Genomic DNA, 23,134 nt, shown 5'->3' with positions numbered 1-23,134 from the left:
CAAACAAGTGGAATTTTAACAAAAGGTTCTGCCACATTTTTCCTTGCACTAAAAAACAGACATGTGCTACATTACTACCGTCTATTTTATTAGCGCATCAATGTACAAACATTCAAAAAGAATTGCCGCACTATAAATTTCTCTAATGGCAATAAATTATAAAACAAATACATGCAAAACAGTCCAGGCAACTAACTGTTTGTTTCGGTTCGTTTAGGGTAAGAATGGGAATGTAGGGCAGTCATTTTATTGCTTGTCAACGGCAGTTGTACTAAATGTGAAACTACTGTGGACAAATGCTGAGAAATTAACACCTTGCAATGTTACATTGCCTTCGTTCAAGTAAGCCGTTGAATAACTTGGAAAAATTCAACAAATAAATATAGTTATCGTGTTCCAATCACAGTATTTCTTCGTAACTCTGAAACGCGTTTTATTTTTGGTGGAATCGGTGAAAACGAAGCCCTACTTCCAGGAAACGAATCGTCATCGTTTGGTTCAGGGGTAGGTAGTTTGGGCTGTGGCGTTCTAAGCCTGATACGTTTCCTCAGGGATGACCTGGAAGCAATTTCTATGTTTAATATCATACTAGTATTAAAACATTGAATATTATCATATTTAGTATTCGACTTACCCAGGACGTTTTTCGAATTCGTAAGGTATGGGGACTGACTCCATAGAAAAGGAGGCGGTTTGTGTCATTGGCCTCCCAAGAGGTACCTGAATTTACACATGGGATTTGATATTTTTTTATTGGACCGTTTGTAACCTGTCTTTAAGCAGTATTATAAGATTCCGCTTTACAGTAAAGGTATAAATAAATGCATTAATGGTAAGGTGGTTATACGTTTTGTTACTCACCATATCCCTTTGCTGTTGAAACACTTTTGTGTCATTAAACTTATTTCGTGACATGTCCAGTGGATTTTGGATGATACTTTCGTGTGTGCTCATGAACAAAGGAATAAACGCCATGTAGTCAATAAACGAAACCTGAATAATATGAAGACGTTCTGTCGCTTGATTTAACTTCACAAAATTTTATTTGTCGTCACCTCTCGAAATGTATTCGGTTCAATCTTTGTCAAAACGTATTCTTCTTGCGTTCTGTTAAGGCCTCCTGCAATCAACTCTATTCTCAATGAAGTCGCTTTTATGTAGTTCGAACTGCGGTCGGACATCGTGTTCCAATAAAACATCGCGCGGTAAAGTCCAACCTTCCTTTCCATGTCTGACAAGTCGTTTATCTCCATCCATTGCTTTGTTTGCTCGCTGTAAGTCAAGGTAAAGTCCTCGCTTTATGTCGGTATAGGCTTACAATGCAAACAATTCGTTTTGAAAAGAAGAAACGAAAGCTCTATTCTCATAGAATAACTTACTCCATAACTGACAGCAGCCTCTCGCATAGTGCGGCGACCACAGCGAACATCTTGAAGGTTACCATCGTTGTTTCATCGATTCCAAGCACTTTCAGAATATAGTTGACTTGCTTGTCGTTTATACCCTGCAGAAATGGGGTAGTAATGAAACGGATTTGGTAACGAACTGTGAGTTAATGAAACGTACCTGGACTCCAGCAATTCCATCCAAAGCAACCCGACATTCGCTTAAGTTAATGACGTTGTTTTCGTCCTGGTCTTCTACCAGAAACGCTTTCCCGTAAACCTCAAGGTTGCTGGGGTCCACCAAGCGGTAATGTGCTATGTAATCGATCATTCCCTCTTCGAAAAAAAAAATCAATGAAAACATGCACATTATAAATTTCAACCGCAAAACTCGCAAAGTATACCTCTTTCGTCAAGGTCTACTGCGCCCTCTTCACGGTCCAGTGGGCGCCGAGGATCATCGTTGAGAGGACACTCCGCAAGCAACGTTTTAAGACGTGTCTTCGAAAACACACTCGATTTTGTTTTTACAAATTTAGACTAGATTTTTAGCTTTAAACACATTACACAGTCGACTCTCTCTCTAATATGCCATGTTCTCTGGTTACCTCCATTTCCGCGCCACCTTTAAGGAAAAGCACTTGCACTCTCCGTGGCCCTGTCAAAGGCGTCGACGGCCTTTTTCCTGGCGCAGTCGCTTTTTCCTTCAACCTCTGTAAGTATTTTTTTAACGCACAAACATACAACATATCTTTGACACATGTGTAGGCAAGTAACATGGTGGGAACACATACCTTTTTCACTACTTTCACTACATTTCCTTCTTCGTCGACGAACTCTTCCACGTATTCTTCCTCGTAACTTTTCTCCATCATTTTTTTCTCCTTTTTCTTTTTCTTTTTCTTCGCCTTGTGCTTGTCGATGTCGAACACCTCTTTGCTAATTTTTCCGTCCTTGATTCTTCTGCCATCCTTGGTCAAACGAATCACCTCCCCATCTTGATCGTCTGGAGTATGATACATTAAATTTTACAAATCCTGGTCAACTTACAGTTGCTAAAATCATGTTATATATTGTAGATGTATCAAAACTGTGAAGTGTAGCACCTTGTAAAAAACTTAAACAGATAATATATTGACATCATGACAAATATCATATAAACCTGTTGGCTCAAGTCGCAGAGTAAGATCCTCCTTATCACCGTGCTTGGACACACTTAGGATTTACTTTTATACGCGTATGCACGGACAAATACAGTCCATTCACCGACCACCCAAACAAGACTTACAAATTTGTCTTGCAATCATCCCGTCTAGATCAGCGCTTCCGACCGAATCGTATTCGGACTCAGCATCCAGTTCATAATCATCATAAACCCGAGCCGTTTTATCTTTCTTTTTGCTAACTTTGACACGCCGTCTTTGAACAGTTCCTTCAGGTGAAAAATGTAGAGAGTAAATTGCAACAATCAGGCATGAAAACAGGCATTATACGAACCATCTTCTTGAAACACGTCCTCATAGATGGACTGCGCGTCACTTGAATCTGATGACGAACCGTCTAGGCCAGCTAAACAACGGAAAAATAATGTTGTGTTGTTACGATTTTACTTGCCGAGAAATAGTTCTCTATCTACACAAAACTCCCACCTTTCCCCTTCTTTTTCGCTTTATCCTTCTTCTTTTTCTTCTTGCGGAAAGGATCAGATGGATCGAATTCCTCCGACTCCAATGAGGAAGACTCAGATCCGGAATGTCCTCCTTCCTTTTTCGCACGATCTTTCTTCTTTCGATCCCTTCGATGGGATTTTTTGTTCCAGGGATCATTTCTGAAGCAAAAATAACTTGTTAACTTTCCAAGGATCACGGCTGTCGCAGTCCAAATAAATTCTACTGACGGATCGTCGTATCCAATGTCACGGTCATCTGTTTTTCGGTTTTTGTCGAGGATTTTTCTTCTCGAGCCACGATCGTATTTAACAGCTGTGCGTCCGTCTCCAAAACTGTCATCGTCCGAGGATGAGGAGTAATAATCCTTACCTTCCCTCTGCTTACGTCTAAAATTCGCAATATATTGTGAAATACAATAAAAGCAATAATAAATGTTTTCAGTGAGATGCAGACTGTTACAAGCTGCATTGATGAAAGCTAATAGATCGCTCTCCAATTACTAGCTTTTTCTTTCTTTGAGTAACTTTTTTACCTTTAATTTATATTACACGCATAGATTGTGACTCCAATAGGTCTCAAAACTTGAGTGTGTTGAACTACATGTCCTAAATGTTTAATTAAATATGAGGAATTTGAAACACGACGAAACTAAATTTACCTTTCTTTTTTCTTCTCCTTTTTCTCCATGTACCTATCATACTCTTCCCTCTGCTCCTGCCTCTTCTCCTGGCGCGCGATTTTGTCCTTTCTCCTGCGCTCGTACATTTTGCGATCCTTCTTGGACATCTTTGCCAAGCGATCAGACGATGCCCCCGAGCTAAGGTCGCTGGAATCGGAGCTGGGTGGTCGGGGAGGACGCTTCTTCTTTTTGTCGCGTCGCCTTCGGTCACGCGAGTCGTAACTGGACTCGCTGTCGCTGCTGTCGTATCTGCAAATTGATTACTCTTTTACTCCATCAAATTTCCTTTCACATAAATTCGGATAACTTTAACATTGTTTCGAAAACTGTGGTCTGGCGTTTTTTTTTAAACAAAGGTTCGATGTTACCGTTGAAACGTCGATATAATAAAATTATTGCGCAGAACAGCCGTGTTGCAGCAATAAAGATTCAATGCTGTTAAAAATAAACAAATTACACCGATTAATATCAAACCGACAACGAGCTATTCGAAAATAAAGTTATGCCTATTGAAACCACAGGGATAGTTTACAAACATACGTAAAAACACGCGATTTACTAATAACTGTTAAGGTAAATGTTATTAGGCGAAAATAATCAAAAGCTAGTGAGTCAGAACAAACCGATCTTTTCTACGTCGGTGCCTATCCCTCCTTTTTGAAGGTTTCTCATCTCCAGCAGAACTTTCCTCTGTGCTCGTTGAGTACCTCCGGCGTCTTCTGTCTGATGGAACATTTTTGTTATTCTATGCTCGTTGTACTTGTTTTTATGCGATCGCGGTTGGCTTCAATACCTTTCTTTCCTTTGTCCTTTCTTCTTCCTCTTCGCCGATCCCTGTCATCATATGAATCGGAATCAGAGCTGTCATCGGAGTCTGCAAGACAACGGTAATGCAGCAGGCTAACCACAGTTGTACAGAATTCTTTTCCAAATAAGGTTGTAGTTTGCAGCTAATTTAATAGTCTGTTCTTCTGGCACAATAAAAACGTAACTTTATTGACCGACGTTTCGCCTGTTATCCAACAAGGCTTTCCCAGGGTCACGCAATTTCACAAGCGGTGTTAGCGTTATATTTTTTCGTGGTGGTACGTTTTCTTAGTGTTGGTTGTGTGCTGTACCAATATTATTACCCTGAGGAAGCCTTGTTGGATAACAGGCGAAACGTCGGTCAATAAAGTTACGTTTTTATTGTGCCAGAAGAACAGACTATTAAATTACAATATGCCTGGCAGCAACAGAAACATTATATTTGTAGTTTGCAGCTTTCAGGGGGTTATAGAAATACCCTTATAGGGCGAAAACCCCATTCAAGCTCCTTCCGTTATTATACACCAGTAATTATGAGAAACAACTTGTTAAATCTGAGTGCGCTTGCTGCAAGCCCTTACACTTTTTTCGATGACGTCTTCTGCGAGGCCGAGAGTCTTCAGTCGACGTTGTGTAGTCTGACGAACTGTCATCACTGTCGTAACGTTTGCGATGGCGTCGTCCCTTACGCCTATGATGCCGTCGTGACCTGCAGACATGCAAGGGAGCTTTAGAAAAATATCACCGATAACTTTATTTCATCACGCCTTAATTTAAAAAAAAATTCTCTTTTTGAAACTATGGTTTGATTTTATGTTGAGCTAAATTGTTTGAAAATAAACGAACACAACCGACTTCAACAACTTCATCCCTAAACGACAACAGATTCTTTTTATTTACCTGGAGGATTCATCAGAGTCGGAATCGCTATATCGTTTCCTTCTTCTTCTGTGACGTCGATGCCTGCTTCTTCTACTGTCATCCGAGCGGGATCCCGATCGGGAGTCGTCTGAGTCATGGCGTCGGTGTCTCCGTCTATGTCTCTTCTTACTTCGACTTCTCTGTAGTTTTGAAAATAAACACTTTACTGCACGGAACAAATGGTCCAAAAGCGTTTTTAAATTTCACAAACTGCATAATTCCTACAGCTTCTTACTGATGAGTATTCCGATGAATATTCAGAATCGTCCTTGCTTCCAGATCGATGGCGCCGATGTCTTCGGTGTCTCCGCCTTGGACGACTTTCGTCCGAATCATAAGATGCCGAGGAGCTCCTTTTAAGGCAAGATGTCAGGGTATCCACTGTTAAGTTCATAAAGTAAATAGGTTTTTACATACCTCCTTCTGTGGTGTCGCCTGTGTCGCTTCTTTTTGCCACGTCGCGATTCTGCGTCAGCTCCGCTGTCACTCGATCCACTTTCGCTGTCGGAGTAACTACGACGACGATGACGACGCTGCCTTCGTCCTGAAAGGCACATAAATAATTTAGCATCCAACAAGGGGTGGCGAACCTGATCAGTTTATTTTCAATTCACCAACAAATCACTGCATCTAAAGCCTGCGACTTGCCGCTGCAAACCGATTTGGTTTAAATTTTTATATCTTTTGATTCATCTCGCCAAATGTTTTTGATTTGTCACGAGCTTTAGTTGCTGTGATTTTGTGAAGTATTTCGCACAGCACACAGTGTAAATGGAAAGGGGTTTGGGCAAAGGCGCAGGCTCGATGCAGTGGTTTTCTTTTCCATGATAGGTGATACATTCGACGAATGTAATCACCACTTGAAAAATTGACAACATTCCAGTGAATGTTGTCCGACGATAAACCACCATAAACTCACTCCGACTTCCGCGGTCCTCGTCGCTATATTCGTCACTGTAGTCATCGGAGGAGTGGCGTCTGTGACGCCTGTGCTTATCGCGTCGCTTCTTTCTTCTTCTCCTGCTTCTACGGCTATCGTCAGAACCACTGTAGTCGGACTCAAAAGAAACTGATCCCTCTGAATCATCGCCGCGCCTTCGACGACGATGTCGCGAACCATGTCGCTTGCTGCGTCGCTTTTTCCTGCGGCCACCATCGCTGTTTCCGGAATCAGACCCGCTTTCGTCGCTGTAAGAAGAGCCACGCCTGCCTTTTCTTCGACCATGCTTATCTTTGCGATGCCGGCGTCGTCTGTGTCCACCTCGGCTACCATCGTCGTCAGACATATCGTCACTTCCGTAATCCGATCTGTCGCTCCGGTGACGCCGTCTGTCTCTACGGCGCCTACTTTTGTGATGCCCGGAGCCATCAGAACGATAACTTCCGTCGCTTGAACGGCTTCCGCTGCCGCTTCGTCTCCGGCGATGGCGATCCTTTTTTCTGCGATGTCGACGGTCGCGGCTGTCATCGCTGTGACTATCTTCGTCTGAATACCGGCTTCGATCTCTATGCTTTCCGCGACGACGGTGTCTGTGACGTTTGTCGTCGTCTGTTGCAGAGTCATCATCGGAACCGCGCCTTCCTCCTTTTCGATCCCGATGCTTTCCCTTTCTGTGTTTTCTGTCCCCGCTTCTGCCTTCCTCATCGCTATAACCTTCGGAATCCGAGTCGTGATGTCGACCTTGTCGATCTTTCTTTTTCCGGCCGCCTCTTTTACCCCCTCCGTCAGTTAGTGAACCTTCACTGTCATCATCCTGACCCCGCTTTCCTTTTTGGCGATGCTTGCGGCCCTTATGGTGCCCGCCTCCGTCACTGTATTCACTTTCAGCTGAATCGTCGCCGGACCCTTTATGGCCTTTTTTTCCCTTTTTCTTTTTCCTGTGTTTACCGTCTTCGCCCCCGGATTCATCGCTTTCATCGTCACCATGGTGCCGACCACCTTTTTTCTTTCCCTTTCCTTTCCCTTTTTTCCCACCTCTTTCATCATAGCTCCCCTCTGAGATGCTTCCATCGCGTGAACCGCGTCTGCCCTTCCGTCTTCCTTTGCCACGCCGCCGGCTACCGCTGTAGTCACTGTCTTCTTCATCATCATATCCCTTTCCTTTGCCCTTACCATGTTTCCCCTTCTTTTTTCCACCACCACCACCACGACTGTCACCAGAATCGTAACTTCCATCCTTCGACCTTCCTCGTCTACCCCGACCACCGCGGCGTTTTCCTTTCTTAGATCCTTCGTCAGAGTAATCGCTTTCGCTTCCATGCCCTTTTCTTCCTTTGCCGCGGCGACCTTTGCTTTTTCCACCGGCCTCACTTCCATAATCGGAACCATCCGAATCCCCGCCCTTCCTTCCGCGCTGCTTTTTACCACGTGACGCCGAAACATCGCTCGAAGCGTCACTGGCGCCGCCCTTGCCACGATCCCTGCGCTTTCCCCTGCCTTTGCCCGCATCACTATAATCATCACTATCTCTATCACCCTTACGGTCGCTGTCGCTTCCATCTCCGCGTCGGCGCCTTCGTCTTTCCCTGGCTTCAGTGTCGCTGAATGCAAGACCTGAATCTGCGCGGTCGCTGTCCTCCTCCGAATCACGATCGCGACCTCCCTTCTTCCGACGCCTCTGATAAGCCTTCTGCGGAGTAAATTACGCAGATGGTGTTCACATGACAATAGTCAATACATAAAAAATAATGAATCAATTAATTGGAGCATATTTTCATGCAATTTGGTATCAAATTTAAGCTCCAGCTAAAGATTCGTCGCATCAATGGTCCATACCTGTATGTTTTCAGCGTCATTGACACTAATCGGCTCTCCAAAGTCATCAAGAAGGACGTTCCCCTCTTCGTCCACTGCAACATCGTCGGCGCCCACTGATTTGATGTCCCAAGTGTCAAGCATATCTGCGTCTTCCTCCTGTGACCGGTATGATAACATTTCATGAAACAAAATGACAACAGATTTTAAATTCTGCGCCGTCTCACCGATAAACCCATTTGCATGGCCAGCTTTTGTTTCATTCTGCGTTTTGCCGAATCTGATGCCCGAGCGTTGGGGTCGTTTAGGATCATCATATCGTTGTAAATATCCTCGGAAACGTATTGGTACTTTTCGATTTTCCTACCACTGCTCGTCCTCACGAAAGTTTTGATTCGTCTTTCCCCTGGTGTGAAAAGAAGGGAAAATAGAATTAACACATAATAAACGTTAATCAGACGACTCAGGATTATCTATAATATTTTGTGCTGATCTGTTACTGATTCTCCGTTAGCCATAGAGACAACAGGCGATTCAAAGAAAACAAACTTTCATTTAACATATAATAAGAACATGTGGGTTGTGAGGTTATTTATAAACGCACTTGTTCCGTCTTTGCCAACTCTCCAGGCCAGTTTTTCGGAGAAGATCTTCTTTTGTTGCTTGCGAATAAATGCAAGTTGCTTTTCTTCCTCTTCCTTGGCTTGTTCAATCAGCTGCCTCACGAACCAATAGCTGTGTCTGTAACCTCCGCCAATCCTTCAGCACACGTAACGGATTTAACTTAATTCCCTGCATTTATGTACTTGTATTTTTAAACACTGTGCCTCTTTATCGCTATTTTAAAATGGATCAACGAATGGCTAGCTAAAAACCATAAAAATTACGTGTTTCCTCAGATTTAGTAACGATATCTTGCAAACATTTACTACTCCTTGACAGTTTTCCATTACCTGATATATTTGGTGGTTTCGCATTTTGCATGGTCAAGATGTAATGCACAACGCCAGCATTCTTCCGTCTGTTTTTCAACCTTTTTTACGGCGGAGGGACGTTTGAGCGGTATGGCGTTTATCTTGGTGGGACTCCGTCGGGCCGCCTCGGTGCCAGGGGGCGACGCGGACAAAGGAGGCGCCGATATGAATCCACGATACTCGACAGTCTTTTCCCCTTTGGACGCCTGCGCAGGGTAAAATGTTATTCCACCCTGTGAACTCGAACTTTTGTTTGGCTTCAAATGTTTGCGTTTCACGTGACAGGCTATGGTCGTACAACTTAGATGCGACAAAAATCGACTTGCTGATTGTGCTGTGGATTGACAAGGTTACTTGTGCTCCGTAATCAGTTGTTATTTGATCTGCTTTGCGGGGCGTCAAAAGCCGAACGGGTATTGTGGCGTATTTCCTTTGTTTGATTCCGAGACAATGCGAGGACCCGTATTTATAGACCACATATTTTATTGCCTTTATCTTAGCAACAAAACCGGGGTCGTATTTTCTAAACAGTTCCACAATATACTAATGTGTTTCCTTATCAACACATGTTTTTTGCTGTGGATGTAATTATCGCCAGTAAATGTTCCAATCAGTGTAATTCCAAGAATAGTATTTAATATAGTTTAACTGTTATCAGCGTCAAACAAAGTTTACCAAAGGTTACATGTAATTTTATGATCAACGTGTAATGACGAAAGAAGAAGTAACAATTTTTTATAGGTTCGGAAAGCGTTACCGCAGACGATTACAACAACGCTACCCCCGTTTAAATCTCCTCGGCGCTATTTACAAAACTATCTGTTTACAAAACGCTTGTTTGTGAGTCAGTTTACACGAGTCGCTTAGGTTCGGTCTTGTGTTGCAAGTCGCTCGAACCGACAACCTTACAAAGGCAAGTAAACACTCGGCCTGTTACAACTTAAACACAACAACAGCTTTGTAAGGCGGGACGTAAAGAATAGGGAATCCACTTACCCACACCGACGGGTGTATGGCAGGCAACCTTTCTGTGTCTTCCAAGGTGCTGCGGACGAAATATGGAGGCAGACCACCGTGACTAAGTGCGGTGTCCGGTCTCGCCGAAGTCTGGTTGTAACTGCCTGGATAACGAAATAACAGCGTGTTGTACGTTTGTAATTGACCTTAACCGTAAAAAACGCAGGACACACAAATCACCTCGAGATAAGCCTGGAAAGCGCGCGGCATATGTGGTAGTAGTTGTCCTTTGATAGATGTCAACGACGCCCCCGCCCGCATTTTCGGCAAGTCGGGGGAGCGATAGGTCCTGATTACCTCTGGAGAGCGTTCCCATTTCCCCGTACAAGCTTTACCAAAATACAACAACTGATCATAAACAAATTCAATAAACCAGAACACTAACGTCAATTTGTGCCTACTCTGTGTTGTGGTAAAAACCTGAAGAGCATCTGGCCACTTCTTCCTCCTTTAGATTTGCTCCACCTACCACAGGACTGCTTCTGGGTGCGCTCGGCTGTAGTTGATTGCTGAGCGTTGACAGAAATTTATTTGCAGAGAGTGCGCCGCTATTGGAGCCACTCTTAACTGCGGAGTGCGTTCGACGCCTGAAAAGCCTTGGACTACTATCTGAAGTAACCAAGCGCTTTACCACAAAACCATCGTCGCTTCTATAACCGGTATCACTTCGAATTCGCTGTGGGGATCTGTTTTCAGCCTTTGAACTCTTCTGCCCCGCACCTTTCTCACGACTGGGTGGAATCGGCGGCTTTCCTTCGTTTTCTGGTGCAGTCGATACACCTGTAATTCCAAGGGATACCGAGCTGGTGTTCGTTGCTGCGTCAGAGGTCGTCTTCCTGACAAAAGATTTCTTGGCTTTACTTTCCTTCTGCGTGTGCACATGATTGTCTTTTGGCGATTCTTTCTTTGCCTTCAATACCATCTCCAATTCGATTATAGATGAGAGCTTTTAATCGTCGGACTTCACATTGCCAGCAACCCGGAACGGCTCGGCATATCGCTTGTCACATTTGAAAGGCGATCCTGTGTCGGATACAGGTACGCCACATACCTATATAATCAAGCTAATCGCATGGTATCCGGCTATTTCCAGATTTTAATAAAGCAAAAATTAGTCTGAGAATTTGCGCAAAAAAGAACAACATAATTTAGGTATATTAAATATTGCGACCCTGTTTGTTTTTAATTAGATCCATTTAGCATAATTTTAGACATTTTTTATTCAATATTATACAAGCATAGAGTATAGGCCTACTATGATACAAGGCATGTTAGCGTTGACATGTTGCATTTTCATATGTCATCACATCCTTTTTCAATCAACTGTTTTAGTCACAGTTGCAGTACTAACTGAATCACGAATACGTGACTTATGTTAAAGGTCGTGTTATAAGTAAATGCCATGTTTGGTTTTTGGCGTTGTTTGTTTTCGGACAGATTTTGCATCAGGCGCTCTAGAAATGGAACGTTTTTTATGTTTGTTGAGTGGTTTTGGTGGGACAGGCCTGACACTTCAACAGTCAAGTGGCCTTCTGCTGACTTAGTTTCTAAAAACTCGTGTCCAGGTGTTGCAAAACAACACCTGGAATGCTGGAAAGTGGTAAAAGACCTGTCGATAAAATATATGACTGACTTGATAGTGGAAAATCATATTCCAGTATTACATTTTCTGTATGATATGGTATGTTTGTCCATATGGGAGTGCTTGAAAAGTTTTCACGCATAAAATTCCGAACATGTGTAGTGCCAAGGTTGAAATGTGGACGAGGCGCCAGATAGAGAGAGAAAAGAAGGAGTTACAATACAACCGCAGAATTGTGGCGTGACTAGGCATTGAACATAATCTACTTCGATGCTGGCAGTAGTGCAGCAGGAATAGCTTACAATAGCAGCTTCAGCACGTTCGTGACCAAACAACCAGTCAGCTATCCGCTTCGGAATGTACTGTTAACAACAATATGCTTTGAATGTAGGTAGGTTTGCTGATCGAAAAACTAATAGTGGTTTCATTTGTATCATCTAGTATCCTGTAACCTACTTTCGAAAATGCTTGAATGGATAAATGTGCCAACTGCGTCAGCCTTATTGGTGGTGGCAGTGATTAGTTTGCTTTATTGGCACGGGAGGCCTAAGAAAGCAGCCCCTGGACCTAGAGGCCTTCCAGTTGTTGGTGTCATCCCATTCCTCGGTTCATACCCGGAACGTAAATTAGCGAAGTGGGGAAAGGCATACGGTCCCATCATGTCGGTGCGGTTTGGTCGACAGGATTGGATTGTTCTCAACAACTACGATGCCATATACCAGGTAGACAGTATTTTGTCTCCCAAAAAGCTTGCAACTTTATGTTTGAATTAATCTACAGGCTCTTGTCAAGCAAGGTGAAGTCTTTTCTGGACGCCCAACTATCCCTATGTTTGACGAAATGACGAAGGGTAACGGTTTAGGTAGCCTGGACTACGGGCAGAAATGGAAATCGCAACGAAAATTTGGTCTCATGACACTGCGCGGGTATGCGCTCTACGCTGCCAATTGAATTTTCTGTGTCAAAACTATTACATGAACATTTGTAGCTTAGGAATGGGAAAACGAAGCATGGAGGAGCGAGTCCTTGAAGAAGCAGAATACATGAACGACGAGATAAGAAAATATATCGGCAAACCGTTTTCATTGCAGGTACATTTTGTCAACACAACATTTCCAGTTTTTTTAATGCTTATTTTTACCGCGTCGTTAAATTTTTATATTTTTTTGTCTCGCACAGGAAATTTTGTCAAATTCTGTGTCGAACGTGATATGTGCAGTGGTATTCGGGCAAAGGTTTGATTACAACGACCAGCGGTTTAACAGCTTGCTGCGAATTTTGGAGAAATGGTTGGTTCATTTTAGATTTATTAACCTGCATTTTCTTACAAACCCTTTCACAAACCCACTGCAGGTTTAACGACCCGAAAACAAACATTTTACTGACCATGCTTATATTTGTGCCTTGGCTTGCGCATTTTCCGCCTTTCTCGGGGGTTATGAAGGATCTCAAAAATGATTTCGGCCACATGTTAGGTAAGATTAAAAGGAGTCTACTTGTAGTTTACACAAACGTGTATTAATACTTCTGGATTGTTGCAGATGTGATGGAAACTGAAGTAAATGAACACAAATCAACTTTCCAAAAAAACGACTTGCGTGACTTTATTGACGCATTTTTGGCCGAGATGAGTGAAGACAAGGATGATTTTACAGTAAGATACACGGGGACTGACTCTTCGCCCATAATTCCATTAAAAGCCCTTAAACAATAAAATTTCATTATGGGACATTGATTTTTTAATATGCGTTCAAAACAGAATTAATTAAAATCGATTCTGTCGCAGCAACTGCAACTTCTTCACTACATAAGGGATTTGTTCGAGGCTGGATCTGGAACCACGGCAAATACTTTGCGTTGGGCGATTCTTTGTCTTATTCACTTCCCTGAAACTCAAGACAAATTGTTCAACGAAATCAAGACAGTTGTGGGTAAGGTTATATGTATATTATTACGTCTAAAAAATAAATATCCACATTTTTGACAACAACGCAGGTGGAAATGGTAAAATTTCGATTTTGGTCCAGAAAGACATGCCATACACATCTGCATTCATTCATGAACTGAACAGATATCGCACATTGATACCTTTGGGCGTTCCTCATTGCGCATCAAATGACACAGAATTGGCTGGATTTAAAGTATCAAAGGGAGCTCAAGTAGGCGAGTTATACAAGACTCCAAACCAAAACGTTTTCATTTTCTTTTTTACCAGGTTGTGCCAAACATTTGGGCAGTTCACAACGATTCCGACATATGGGATCAACCCAACATGTTCAGGCCAGAACGTCACCTAGATGCTAATGGCAGCTTTGTCAAATCAAACTACGTCATACCTTTCTCTGTGGGTCCGCGACATTGCCTTGGGGAGCAATTGGCTAAAACCGAGCTATTTTGTTTTCTCACTTCAATGATTCAGAAATTCGAATTCCTCCCAGAGCCAGGAAAACTTCCGAATATTGAAAAGGGTTCCAACGGAAATATTTTCACCCCTTCACCTTACAACGTCCTGGCAAAAGAAAGATAAATTATGAAACTATTTATGTACATGTCCTTACTATGCCCACCTGTACATATATAAAGCTATCGTATAAAAGCTTCAACTTGGTGGGATTCTTGTAAACATAGCTGAAGACTCTACCCTTGCACGCTTTTTTGAGCATGGTTAAATGTAATACTGGTCTATATCGTTACGTCACGTCCGCAAGAATAAACTGATTTCCCAGAACCAAAATAACAAACACAGAAATAATTTCGAAGATTAAAAAAGGAGAACACTCACACAAGTGACTTTTGATGTAGCCAAGAATAACAATATTTTACCAGAGGCAAACCGTTAGTTGTTGAAAGCAACATCCAATATATCACCACGATAAAGTGTTTATAGTTTGCTATCTAGTGACTGCTTGCTTGTATTATACATGCAGAGGAAGTGGTCAAACAGCAGCATGCTTAGGTGCAAAAGTTTGGTTCGCTAGAGTCTACGCTGCGCGATGTTAGTGGATTTGACCTTCTGTAGTTTCATATTGCTAACACAGGCCTAACAAACACCAACAGGCCCGTTGGGAATTGTGCTAGTTGGTTGTTATTGTTCGTTGAAGTACCGACGACATTTATTTCCTTTATGTTTTTACGTTACAAACAGCCAAAGTATCTTTTGATAACTTTATAACGCTGGATGTTTGGTCTTTTTTGTGCCTTATTCAAAGCTTAGTGACTTTTATTGTTAAATCTTTTTGCAGTCTACTGTAGAAATACTGAAGTTCACTTCTCTGGCAAACAGCCGATGACGTATTGATCTCGTAACTTGCCTTTCTTGAACGGTATTGATCCAAAGAGAAAAGCGAGCATGACTTTGTCCTATGTATCTGTACTGTACTAGAAAGAAAGTTCGGTTCGCAGGATTTTCCATGTGAAAGTTGCTTTTTAAAGAACTCTTCGACAATTCAGTTCACAACATGAAGCGTGTTAACCTGTTTGAATTTGTCAGGTATTATAGGTGCAAACTAACAAACGCATTGTAAAGATGCATTAACGCAACCTTACCAAGTTACTTCCCAGTAATTTATTTGCTAAACACAGTAAACACAAGCAGGATTTTTTGAAAATGCCACTCCGATTAGTGTAATTTTGGCGACGTGATTGAGTAATTTAGTTATACTGCCGTTGTGGTTGCTGTGGCATTAGAACTTTCGTGTTGATGTCGCTAGCAAAGTAAACTTCGGCCAGGCCGAAGAGGATTCTCTGTTGTTGGGACTTTACCTTTTGTTGGTGATGACGCAGAAAGAACATTTGTCAAATGGGAAGAAGTTTACGGTCGAACTTATGCAATGTTTAATTTGTCTCTCATTGTATAATGTCGCATTCAACAAGCGGTTAGAGGAGACAAGCCCGCGGCAATCACAACCGAAACGAGTTTGCACTGTAAGTCCGGCGCATTTGTAACACCTACATGTTGAATACGTTGATGAATAAAGAGTAGTTCATAGTTGCGGCATAAGCCCGACCACTACAAGCTATGTGAAGTGTAAAGAGTCATTTACATCTTTTAAAACTGCAAAAAATCCGCAAATGACAAGCAACGCAAAAATGACAATTGCAAGCGAAGCGTGACGAACTTGACGAATGCTTGCGCACCGCTAGGCCCAGTGGTGGCATGTGTATGGGCACTTTAAAGCTGCAGCAAGCCCTGTAGCTCAGTTGGTAGAGCGTTGGACCTGGTTAGCCCAGGGACGTGAGTTCAAACTTCACCTTGATTTTTCAGATCTCGCTCCGACTTGTCGGGAAAAAGTTTCCGATCCAGCTAGGCTGTAATGCCTGGGCTGCAATGCCTGGGCTGCAATGCCTGGGCTACAATGCCTGTAAACCTAATGATCTCGGTATGATAGCTGTGATCGCAAAGTAAGGACCTGGGCACGCGTAGTTGGGCGATCCTGCCTTAGTGTGAAACACTTTTTTTCTTTACCATTTTTTTTAACTCGCAATATTTGGGATTATAATGTCAGCAGCAATCGTCCAGTCAGGGGTCGTGGGTGGTAACTGTGCTTTACCAGTTTACAATACTTTTGTACTCGTCCAGGAATGTGTTGGGGCAAGAAAAATTGCGAGGTCATTGTCATTTTGACGTCTTTTTTGCACACTTGCACGCAGTGAACCGACTCGTTCTCGTTCTAACGAACACGAAAGCGGCATTTTGTCGATCCGAGTGAAAATTGACTTTTACGCAATCACCTTTTTCTAGAGTCCCACGTGATTAGTAAAGCGTGAAGGGACTCTGTTGTCTGTTGAGGCATATCTTTATGCACTGTGGGGAATTGAACTTGTCCATCGTGTTTGGTTCAAAATATGTTTGGTTCGAAGATTTGCTTTTTTGAGCCATAACTCATTGACAATTTGAAACAAATTCTCTACAACTTTTTATAGCAAGTTCTATTCAACAAATCAGCGTATATTTCTGATATAACCAAGATAGCTCATACAATGGTAGAGAACTTCATACAGAAGTTTCGATTGTTTTCTACAACCATTTTCAATGTAAAAAAAATCGAAACGTCCGTATGAAGTTCTCTACCATTGTATGGGCTATCTTGTTTGTATTAAAGATGTTCAAAACCGTTAGCTATGTTCCCAGCGTATATTTGTTGTAGTTGAACATGATAGACTACTGTAGTTCCATTGTTGTTGGGTGCATTGCTGTGGCTTTGGGCCTTTGCTATTGGTATCGCAGGCCAAGTAAAATGCCACCAGGTCCAAGAGGATTTCCCATCGTTGGGTCATTGCCTTTTGTTGGCGATTATGCTGAAAGAACATTTGCAAAATGGGGGAAAGTTTACGGGCCCATTATGACGATTCGCTTGGGTCGAGAAGACTGGGTCGTTCTTAACAACTATGAAGTGATACATGAGGTAAGTAACGAGTTTTTCTACTTGGTTTCAAAGCACTATCAACTATTTTGGGCTCATTGGATGTATGTTGCCTCTTGGACATCTCCTGTCGCTGTGAGCAATCTTCCATAGCACATATTTTTACGTTTAAGGCTCTGGTAAAACAAGGCGATTTCTTTTCTGGACGGCCGAATGGAACTATTTTTCAAGAATCGACACAAGGTCATGGATTAGGTTTTTTAGACTACGGGAAAAAGTGGAAGGAACAGAGAAAGTTTGGTCTTATGACTTTACGCGGGTAGGACTTTTGTTCCAAGTTCATCTGTGTAATTTTGTGAGCCAGTTATTTAACTGTATTCGTAGTTTTGGGATGGGCAAGAGGAGTATGGAGGATCGTGTTTTGGAGGAAGCTTCATACATGGTTGAAGAGATGAGAAATAAGGCGGGAAAGCCTTTCTCAATGATGGTGAAAATACATTTATATATTTATGTGGACTCTACAATGTTGTTTTGTGCAGAACATCTTGGCGAACACCGTGTCAAACGTGATATGTGGAGTTGTGTTTGGAAAACGGTTTGATTATGATGAACCATGGTTTTCTGATTTGCTTGAATATTTGGCCAAATGGTGTGTGTGTGAGTGTTTCAGTTGAATTAGTTTTGTTCCATGAGAATTACAAGCATTGCAGCTGAAATGCTATCGAAAATCAGATGTTAACTTCAATATAATTGGTGAACAACAAAATATAGCTGATTAGGTTTTCAATTGTTTACAGTTTCATTATTCCCCGCCACACGATAATGACAAAACCTTAAATAGTCACAGTTTAGCAAACGACTTGCATACTTCTCGCAGGTTCAATAATCCAAAACGACTGTTTATGTTAAATATTTTAACATTCGCCTGTTGGTTGAAATACATTCCTCCTTTTTACGGTTTGGTGAAGGACCTGAAACAAGATCAAGAACATGAGCTTGGTGAGTAAAGTAATGCAGAGGGATATCCTCCGCCAAAAACACTACTTATTTTTATCAATTTGCTCTCGTTGATCTTCTGTTTAAATCCTGATGAAGGTTTGTTGAACCGATACGATAGATTGATGAGAATATGTATTTTTTTTTGAAAAAGAGGAGCCCTGATTATTAGTAATGTGCCTGACAATTATAGTAACACCTTGGTTTGTAAAAATTTTGCGTAACTCACCTTTATTTTTATTTTCGTTGCCAAAATGTGTGTGAAGCCGAATTCGGAAAGATTGTGAAAGCACACAGGGAAACATTTCAAAAGGACGAGTTGCGTGATTTCGTTGATGCATATTTAGCTGAAATGGATGATGGCAAAGAAAGTTTTACAGTGAGTGATTGTAGACACTGCATGCTGTTGTTTTTTGTTCAAAGCTTTCAATCCAATTATCTTGATCTCGGGATGCTTTTTGTCAGCTTTTTATCCATCCGTTTTTTTATACATTTAAAGGTCATATATTTGATCACGTCACGTCGATGCAGACTTTCAGCCCATTCCTAAAATAAACTTTTTAAACCTTAATTTCGAGAACCTGCAACTTCTTCACTACATCCGGGACTTGTTTGAGGCTGGAACAGAGACAACTTCTAGCACTTTACGTTGGGCGATTCTTTGTCTTATTCACAATCCTGAAGCTCAAGACAAGATATACAAGGAGGTTATACAAGTAATTGGTCAGAAGAAACAAAATAGTTGGTTTAAATACAAAAGTAATAACATTTTCAATACAGGTGAATCGGGTAAACCTCAAATGTCAATGAAGGATGACATGCCTTACACGTGTGCATTTATTTACGAGGTACAGAGATATCGTACGTTGGTTCCTCTTAGTATTGTTCATTGCACGTCCATTGACGTAGAATTAAAAGGATACAAGGTTCCGAAAAGCACAGCTGTAAGTTGCCATCTTACTTAACAAATAAAGGAACCAATTTTATTTTTTTGTTTAAAGGTTCTACCAAATATCTGGGCAGTTCACAACGACCCCAACCTGTGGAATGAACCGGAAATGTTTAAACCCGAACGTCATTTAGATGCTGAAGGTTGTTTCGTCAAATCTAATTACGTCATACCTTTCTCTGTTGGGCCTCGTCGTTGCGTTGGACAGCAACTGGCTGAAATGGAGCTTTTTGTTTTCCTGACATCCATAGTTCAAAAGTTCGAAATTCTTCCAGAACCAGGGAATCTTCCTGAAATTGAGAAGGGAGCAAACGGGTTTGTGTTCACCCCGTTACCGTACAAGATAATAGCAAAGGAGAGACAATTCTAGAACAATCGGGTATAATCATGTACATAGGGATTGTGAAGTAGAAACGTCGTTAGCACTATAAACCTTGGTTATAGTTGGATCATCGCAAAGACAATAGTTTCCGTTGTTAACACCAGGATACATCGTGCTGTGATTCTTGATGCAGTCAATGTAAAAAAATAACCGATTTTTTTGTTGTAACATGACATTTCTTTGTACACTGAAAAACCGTGATTCAGATATGTACGTTAAAATGATGTTTTTATTTAATTGGCTTTAATGTTTTAGTCGAGACTCTTCCGACAAAACTGGTGCAACAAATTTTAAACTGCCAATCATTTTCGTTTTGCCGATAATGTAAGTCACTGACAGTTTTAATGTTGCCTTCTGTACAACGTGTTGACAAAGTCAATTGGTGTAAAAGCTTTCCTTCGCTGGTGTAATCTATCAATAAAACTCACGAAATGATGATAATCTATTTCCAACGACGTAATCACAATGTGACCAATTTATAAGACAAAAAGTGAAGGCGATCTAATGCCGAATCTCTCCGCAAGTAATCTCCCGCATGCAAACGTTTTTCTATAATTTTTTCGTTTCTAAACGTGGTGTTGTTCATGGCTGCTTTAAAAGTTGTTTAAAAGTTACAGGAGTGCTTTGTTTGCAAACACAATAGCACTATATTTGTAATGTTTAAATTTGCTTCTTACATTATGTCGCATTCAGCAAGTGGTTAGAGCAGACAAGCCCGCGGCAATCACAACGCAAATGAGTTTGCACTGTAAAGTCCGTCGCATTTTTAACACCTACATGTTGATAACGTTGATGAAGGTTAGTTTATATTTGCGGCATAAGCACGACCACTACAAGTTACTTGAAATAACAGGCATTAAAATCTTTCAAAACTGCAATAAAAATAGCAATCTACCAGCCAACTGGGACATTTTCCAAACGCAGTCGCAGTGATGGTTTGTTGTGATGTGCACTTATTCGAAGTTACTATGAAACCAATATCCTTAACAGTGCGCAACACCGCTTATCACTAAAAAGCACAGAAAACTCGTGCATAGGTGTAACCGAAATTAGTGCGGCGACTTTGTAATTCTGCTTAACGTTCAGGTGGTTGTTAGGGGCCTAAACTAACAGTTTACCCGACCTGAACTGCAATTTTTAGCAGGGTCGTCAACCCCAATTTGATAAACGCCAAGGTTACCCTGGACTGACGGCCATCGCAAAGACCTGGAGCCGCGCGATTAAGGTCGCTATATTCTTCTATTTAAATGGAAGGACGCTAAAAGATACAAAAAGAATAAAACGAAAAAAGCACAAATAAAACAAAGTTTGTTTTACGCTTTGCACAGAAACGGTACTATACTCTAACTAGCGCTGAACAACAAATAGGTATTCACACCTCACCACCACAAGAGAGCTGCGCGGCTGCCATTATTTCGGCTAGCCACTGAACAATTCAGACAATCAGTGCATCCCACATCTGCCACGCAAGCCCGACTAGTCGAGCGTTAATAAAAATAACTGTGAAAAGATGAAATAAATACAAATATATGCTAAAGGTGTGTTGGAAATCAACGAAGAAAAACATATGAGTAAAAGTGAATGTATAGGTGAAGTTGAAACATGGATAGAAACAAAACATGTAGAAAACATAACGAATAAGGTCGTTTACACCCCACACGTTACAAATTGTTCTACTCCGTTAGGACGCTTTATAAGACTGGGTTTGTCTCCGATTTAGACGGATTCGGCTATCGTTAATGTCCGGCAACGGCCGAGTATCTATTTGCTATGCGCTGGGTGCCTCGGTGCTTGTCTTTGTTGGGTGTAAATAACAGAGTTATCAGTGTCATGCAGCCCGAGCTTATCCGGCTTCGTATTTCCGCGTTCTTTCTTATTTTTTTAGACAGTTGAAAAGTACAGGCTGACCTTGTTGGCCAATGACGTCAAAAGGGCCTTTGTACGTTCTTATAAATTTTCGGTATGAGTCTGTCAGACTGGGTTCTCTAACAGAACAATGTCACCTTCGTTGATTTGGTCTCCATGTTGTCACCTGTCGTATTGCTCCTGCATGCGAATTCGTTGAGCTGCCAGCATTTTTCTAAAAGCAACATCCACACCAGCCGTAATCTACATCGTAACCTGTGAACCAAAGGTGTCGTTGCCGCTTCGTGGCCTACGGGGAAATGAGATCCACTGGAAGGCGCAATTCGTATCCTGTAAGCAGAAAATGAGGGGATACCCTTTACTGTCATGTCGAATTTTAAGAATATAAATGTGTACATATATTGTCCCTTTAGCTTATATAATGTCAGTAGCCATCTTTTTTAGTGCAAGGGTCGCAGGTGATTACTGTGTTTTATATGAGTTCACACTCCAATACATTTCTTGGTCCATGATTGTGCTGCGCCAGGAACTGTTGTAAAAAATATTCCGGGAAATGTATGAATTTGCCCATTGAAATTAATTCCAATACTATACAATAGGGCTGTTGCGACGCAGTGGTAAAGAAAAGAAATCTCAAATGTTTTGTGTTGCGCATATGACATGCGAAGTTATTACCATTTTGACATATTATGTACATTTGCACACAGGTTGCCGACCCGTTTCATGGTTTACAGAAACGTACTAATATGTTTTTATGTAACCATGCGCTCCATAGTGTCTGCCACTCGGAATTTGTGCGTTTGCATTTGGTCACATTTAACTTTCCTTTTGTTTTATTAAACCTGCGCGATCAAAATTTTAATTAAGTGAACATCTGATTTTGAAACATTTTGCCACAGCTGTTAACCTCTGTGTAAAACTATAATCCTGTTTGTGCATATATCATTTGGCCACATTGGCAAGAAAATCAATAAATGTTTGATCACCATATATCCAGGGGTCACCAAACGTTTTTCGCGAATGGTGTAAAGACAACGTTAGAAAACTCGAATGATTGATTCCATAAAAATACGCAAGCTTGGTGAGTAAACAATGCGATCAATAAATTTGCCATGTTATTTGCTGCATAGTATTTCAATTTTTAATGCATGGTGCAGAAGGAAACATTATTTTGTGCATTTCTGGATGCAACAAACCTCATTAAAAGCTGTAAGTTTTTAAATGGTCGGTGTACAATGCTGCGAAAATTTGTTTCTGAAGTAAATGTTAGCCAGAAATTTTGTTTCGATCTACGAACCATATTTGATGATTTCATTTTCCACTTTGCAATCAAATAAACGTTTCATTCAGTCTCTAGGCTTGATTTTATTCGTGGTGTTAGGACTGACAGTGTTTTTTGCTGAACACTGAACCATAATCGACATTTCGAAGAGCCGCAGGTTGACCTTCGTTGCTGCAGGAATAGAAAGGAACTTCAGAAAAGTAGACTAAAAAATGTTGAGCGCATTCCGCCTATTTCAAAGGGTGACAATTTGGCAGATAGGCAATTTCATGCATGCACATTTAAACAAAGCTATTAGCACAATGGGTAAAATCTGTTGCCCTTTAGAGTTGCAAAACAACAAAAGGTTTGCAAACAAAATATCGCTTCCGAAATTACTTGCTTTGAACACACTGAACATGTACCGTTAACAATCAACATTTGTCCCAGATGTTATAATAGTGGAAGCCAAGATAATTTTCCGTGGTTCAGGGCTATAAAACCGAACAAGGAAAATCGCAATTCTC

General features: G+C 41.4%; 3 protein-coding genes across 4 annotated transcripts; 2 read left to right on the top strand and 1 right to left on the bottom strand.

The window, feature by feature from the left end:
- Positions 1-75: 75 nt before the first annotated feature.
- On the bottom strand, positions 76-11,204 carry LOC145894968 (uncharacterized). Its single transcript, XM_082983701.1, has 28 exons — positions 10,610-11,204; positions 10,389-10,537; positions 10,188-10,312; positions 9,171-9,397; positions 8,822-8,976; positions 8,445-8,623; positions 8,239-8,376; positions 6,382-8,092; positions 5,880-6,006; positions 5,698-5,815; positions 5,442-5,602; positions 5,123-5,250; positions 4,528-4,608; positions 4,358-4,457; positions 3,714-3,983; positions 3,283-3,441; positions 3,035-3,213; positions 2,883-2,954; positions 2,674-2,817; positions 2,180-2,391; positions 1,994-2,098; positions 1,790-1,886; positions 1,567-1,721; positions 1,380-1,504; positions 1,056-1,272; positions 862-993; positions 635-720; positions 76-558 (listed from the first exon to the last, which is right to left on the bottom strand). Exons 1-28 carry the CDS (start codon positions 11,128-11,130, stop codon positions 387-389), a joined length of 6,045 nt encoding a protein of 2,014 aa, XP_082839827.1. The 5' UTR covers positions 11,131-11,204; the 3' UTR covers positions 76-386.
- A 1,006-nt stretch (positions 11,205-12,210) lies between these two features.
- On the top strand, positions 12,211-14,536 carry LOC145914130 (cytochrome P450 2F2-like). Its single transcript, XM_083001914.1, has 9 exons — positions 12,211-12,512; positions 12,571-12,716; positions 12,779-12,881; positions 12,970-13,079; positions 13,144-13,265; positions 13,332-13,444; positions 13,577-13,721; positions 13,786-13,949; positions 14,006-14,536. The coding sequence occupies exons 1-9, from the start codon at positions 12,255-12,257 to the stop codon at positions 14,315-14,317; spliced, it is 1,473 nt and encodes a 490-aa protein (XP_082858040.1). The 5' UTR covers positions 12,211-12,254; the 3' UTR covers positions 14,318-14,536.
- Positions 14,537-16,927: 2,391 nt separating this feature from the next.
- Positions 16,928-19,835, top strand: LOC145914103 (cytochrome P450 2U1-like). 2 transcript variants are annotated; one of them, XM_083001891.1, is made up of 9 exons: positions 16,928-17,195; positions 17,327-17,472; positions 17,538-17,640; positions 17,693-17,802; positions 18,031-18,152; positions 18,416-18,528; positions 18,728-18,872; positions 18,930-19,093; positions 19,151-19,835. In XM_083001891.1, exons 1-9 carry the CDS (start codon positions 16,944-16,946, stop codon positions 19,466-19,468), a joined length of 1,473 nt encoding a protein of 490 aa, XP_082858017.1. In that variant the 5' UTR covers positions 16,928-16,943; the 3' UTR covers positions 19,469-19,835. The 2 variants fall into 2 exon arrangements, with proteins under 2 accessions (XP_082858017.1, XP_082858010.1); XM_083001884.1 differs by having other exon boundaries at positions 18,728-19,093.
- The last annotated feature ends 3,299 nt before the right edge of the window (positions 19,836-23,134 follow it).

This window comes from Ascidia mentula, chromosome 1 (assembly GCF_947561715.1).
Source record: "Ascidia mentula chromosome 1, kaAscMent1.1, whole genome shotgun sequence".
Classification (NCBI taxonomy): domain Eukaryota; kingdom Metazoa; phylum Chordata; class Ascidiacea; order Phlebobranchia; family Ascidiidae; genus Ascidia; species Ascidia mentula.
Note: the sequence above shows the minus strand (reverse complement) of the source record. Positions and strands in the feature narration are given on the sequence as shown.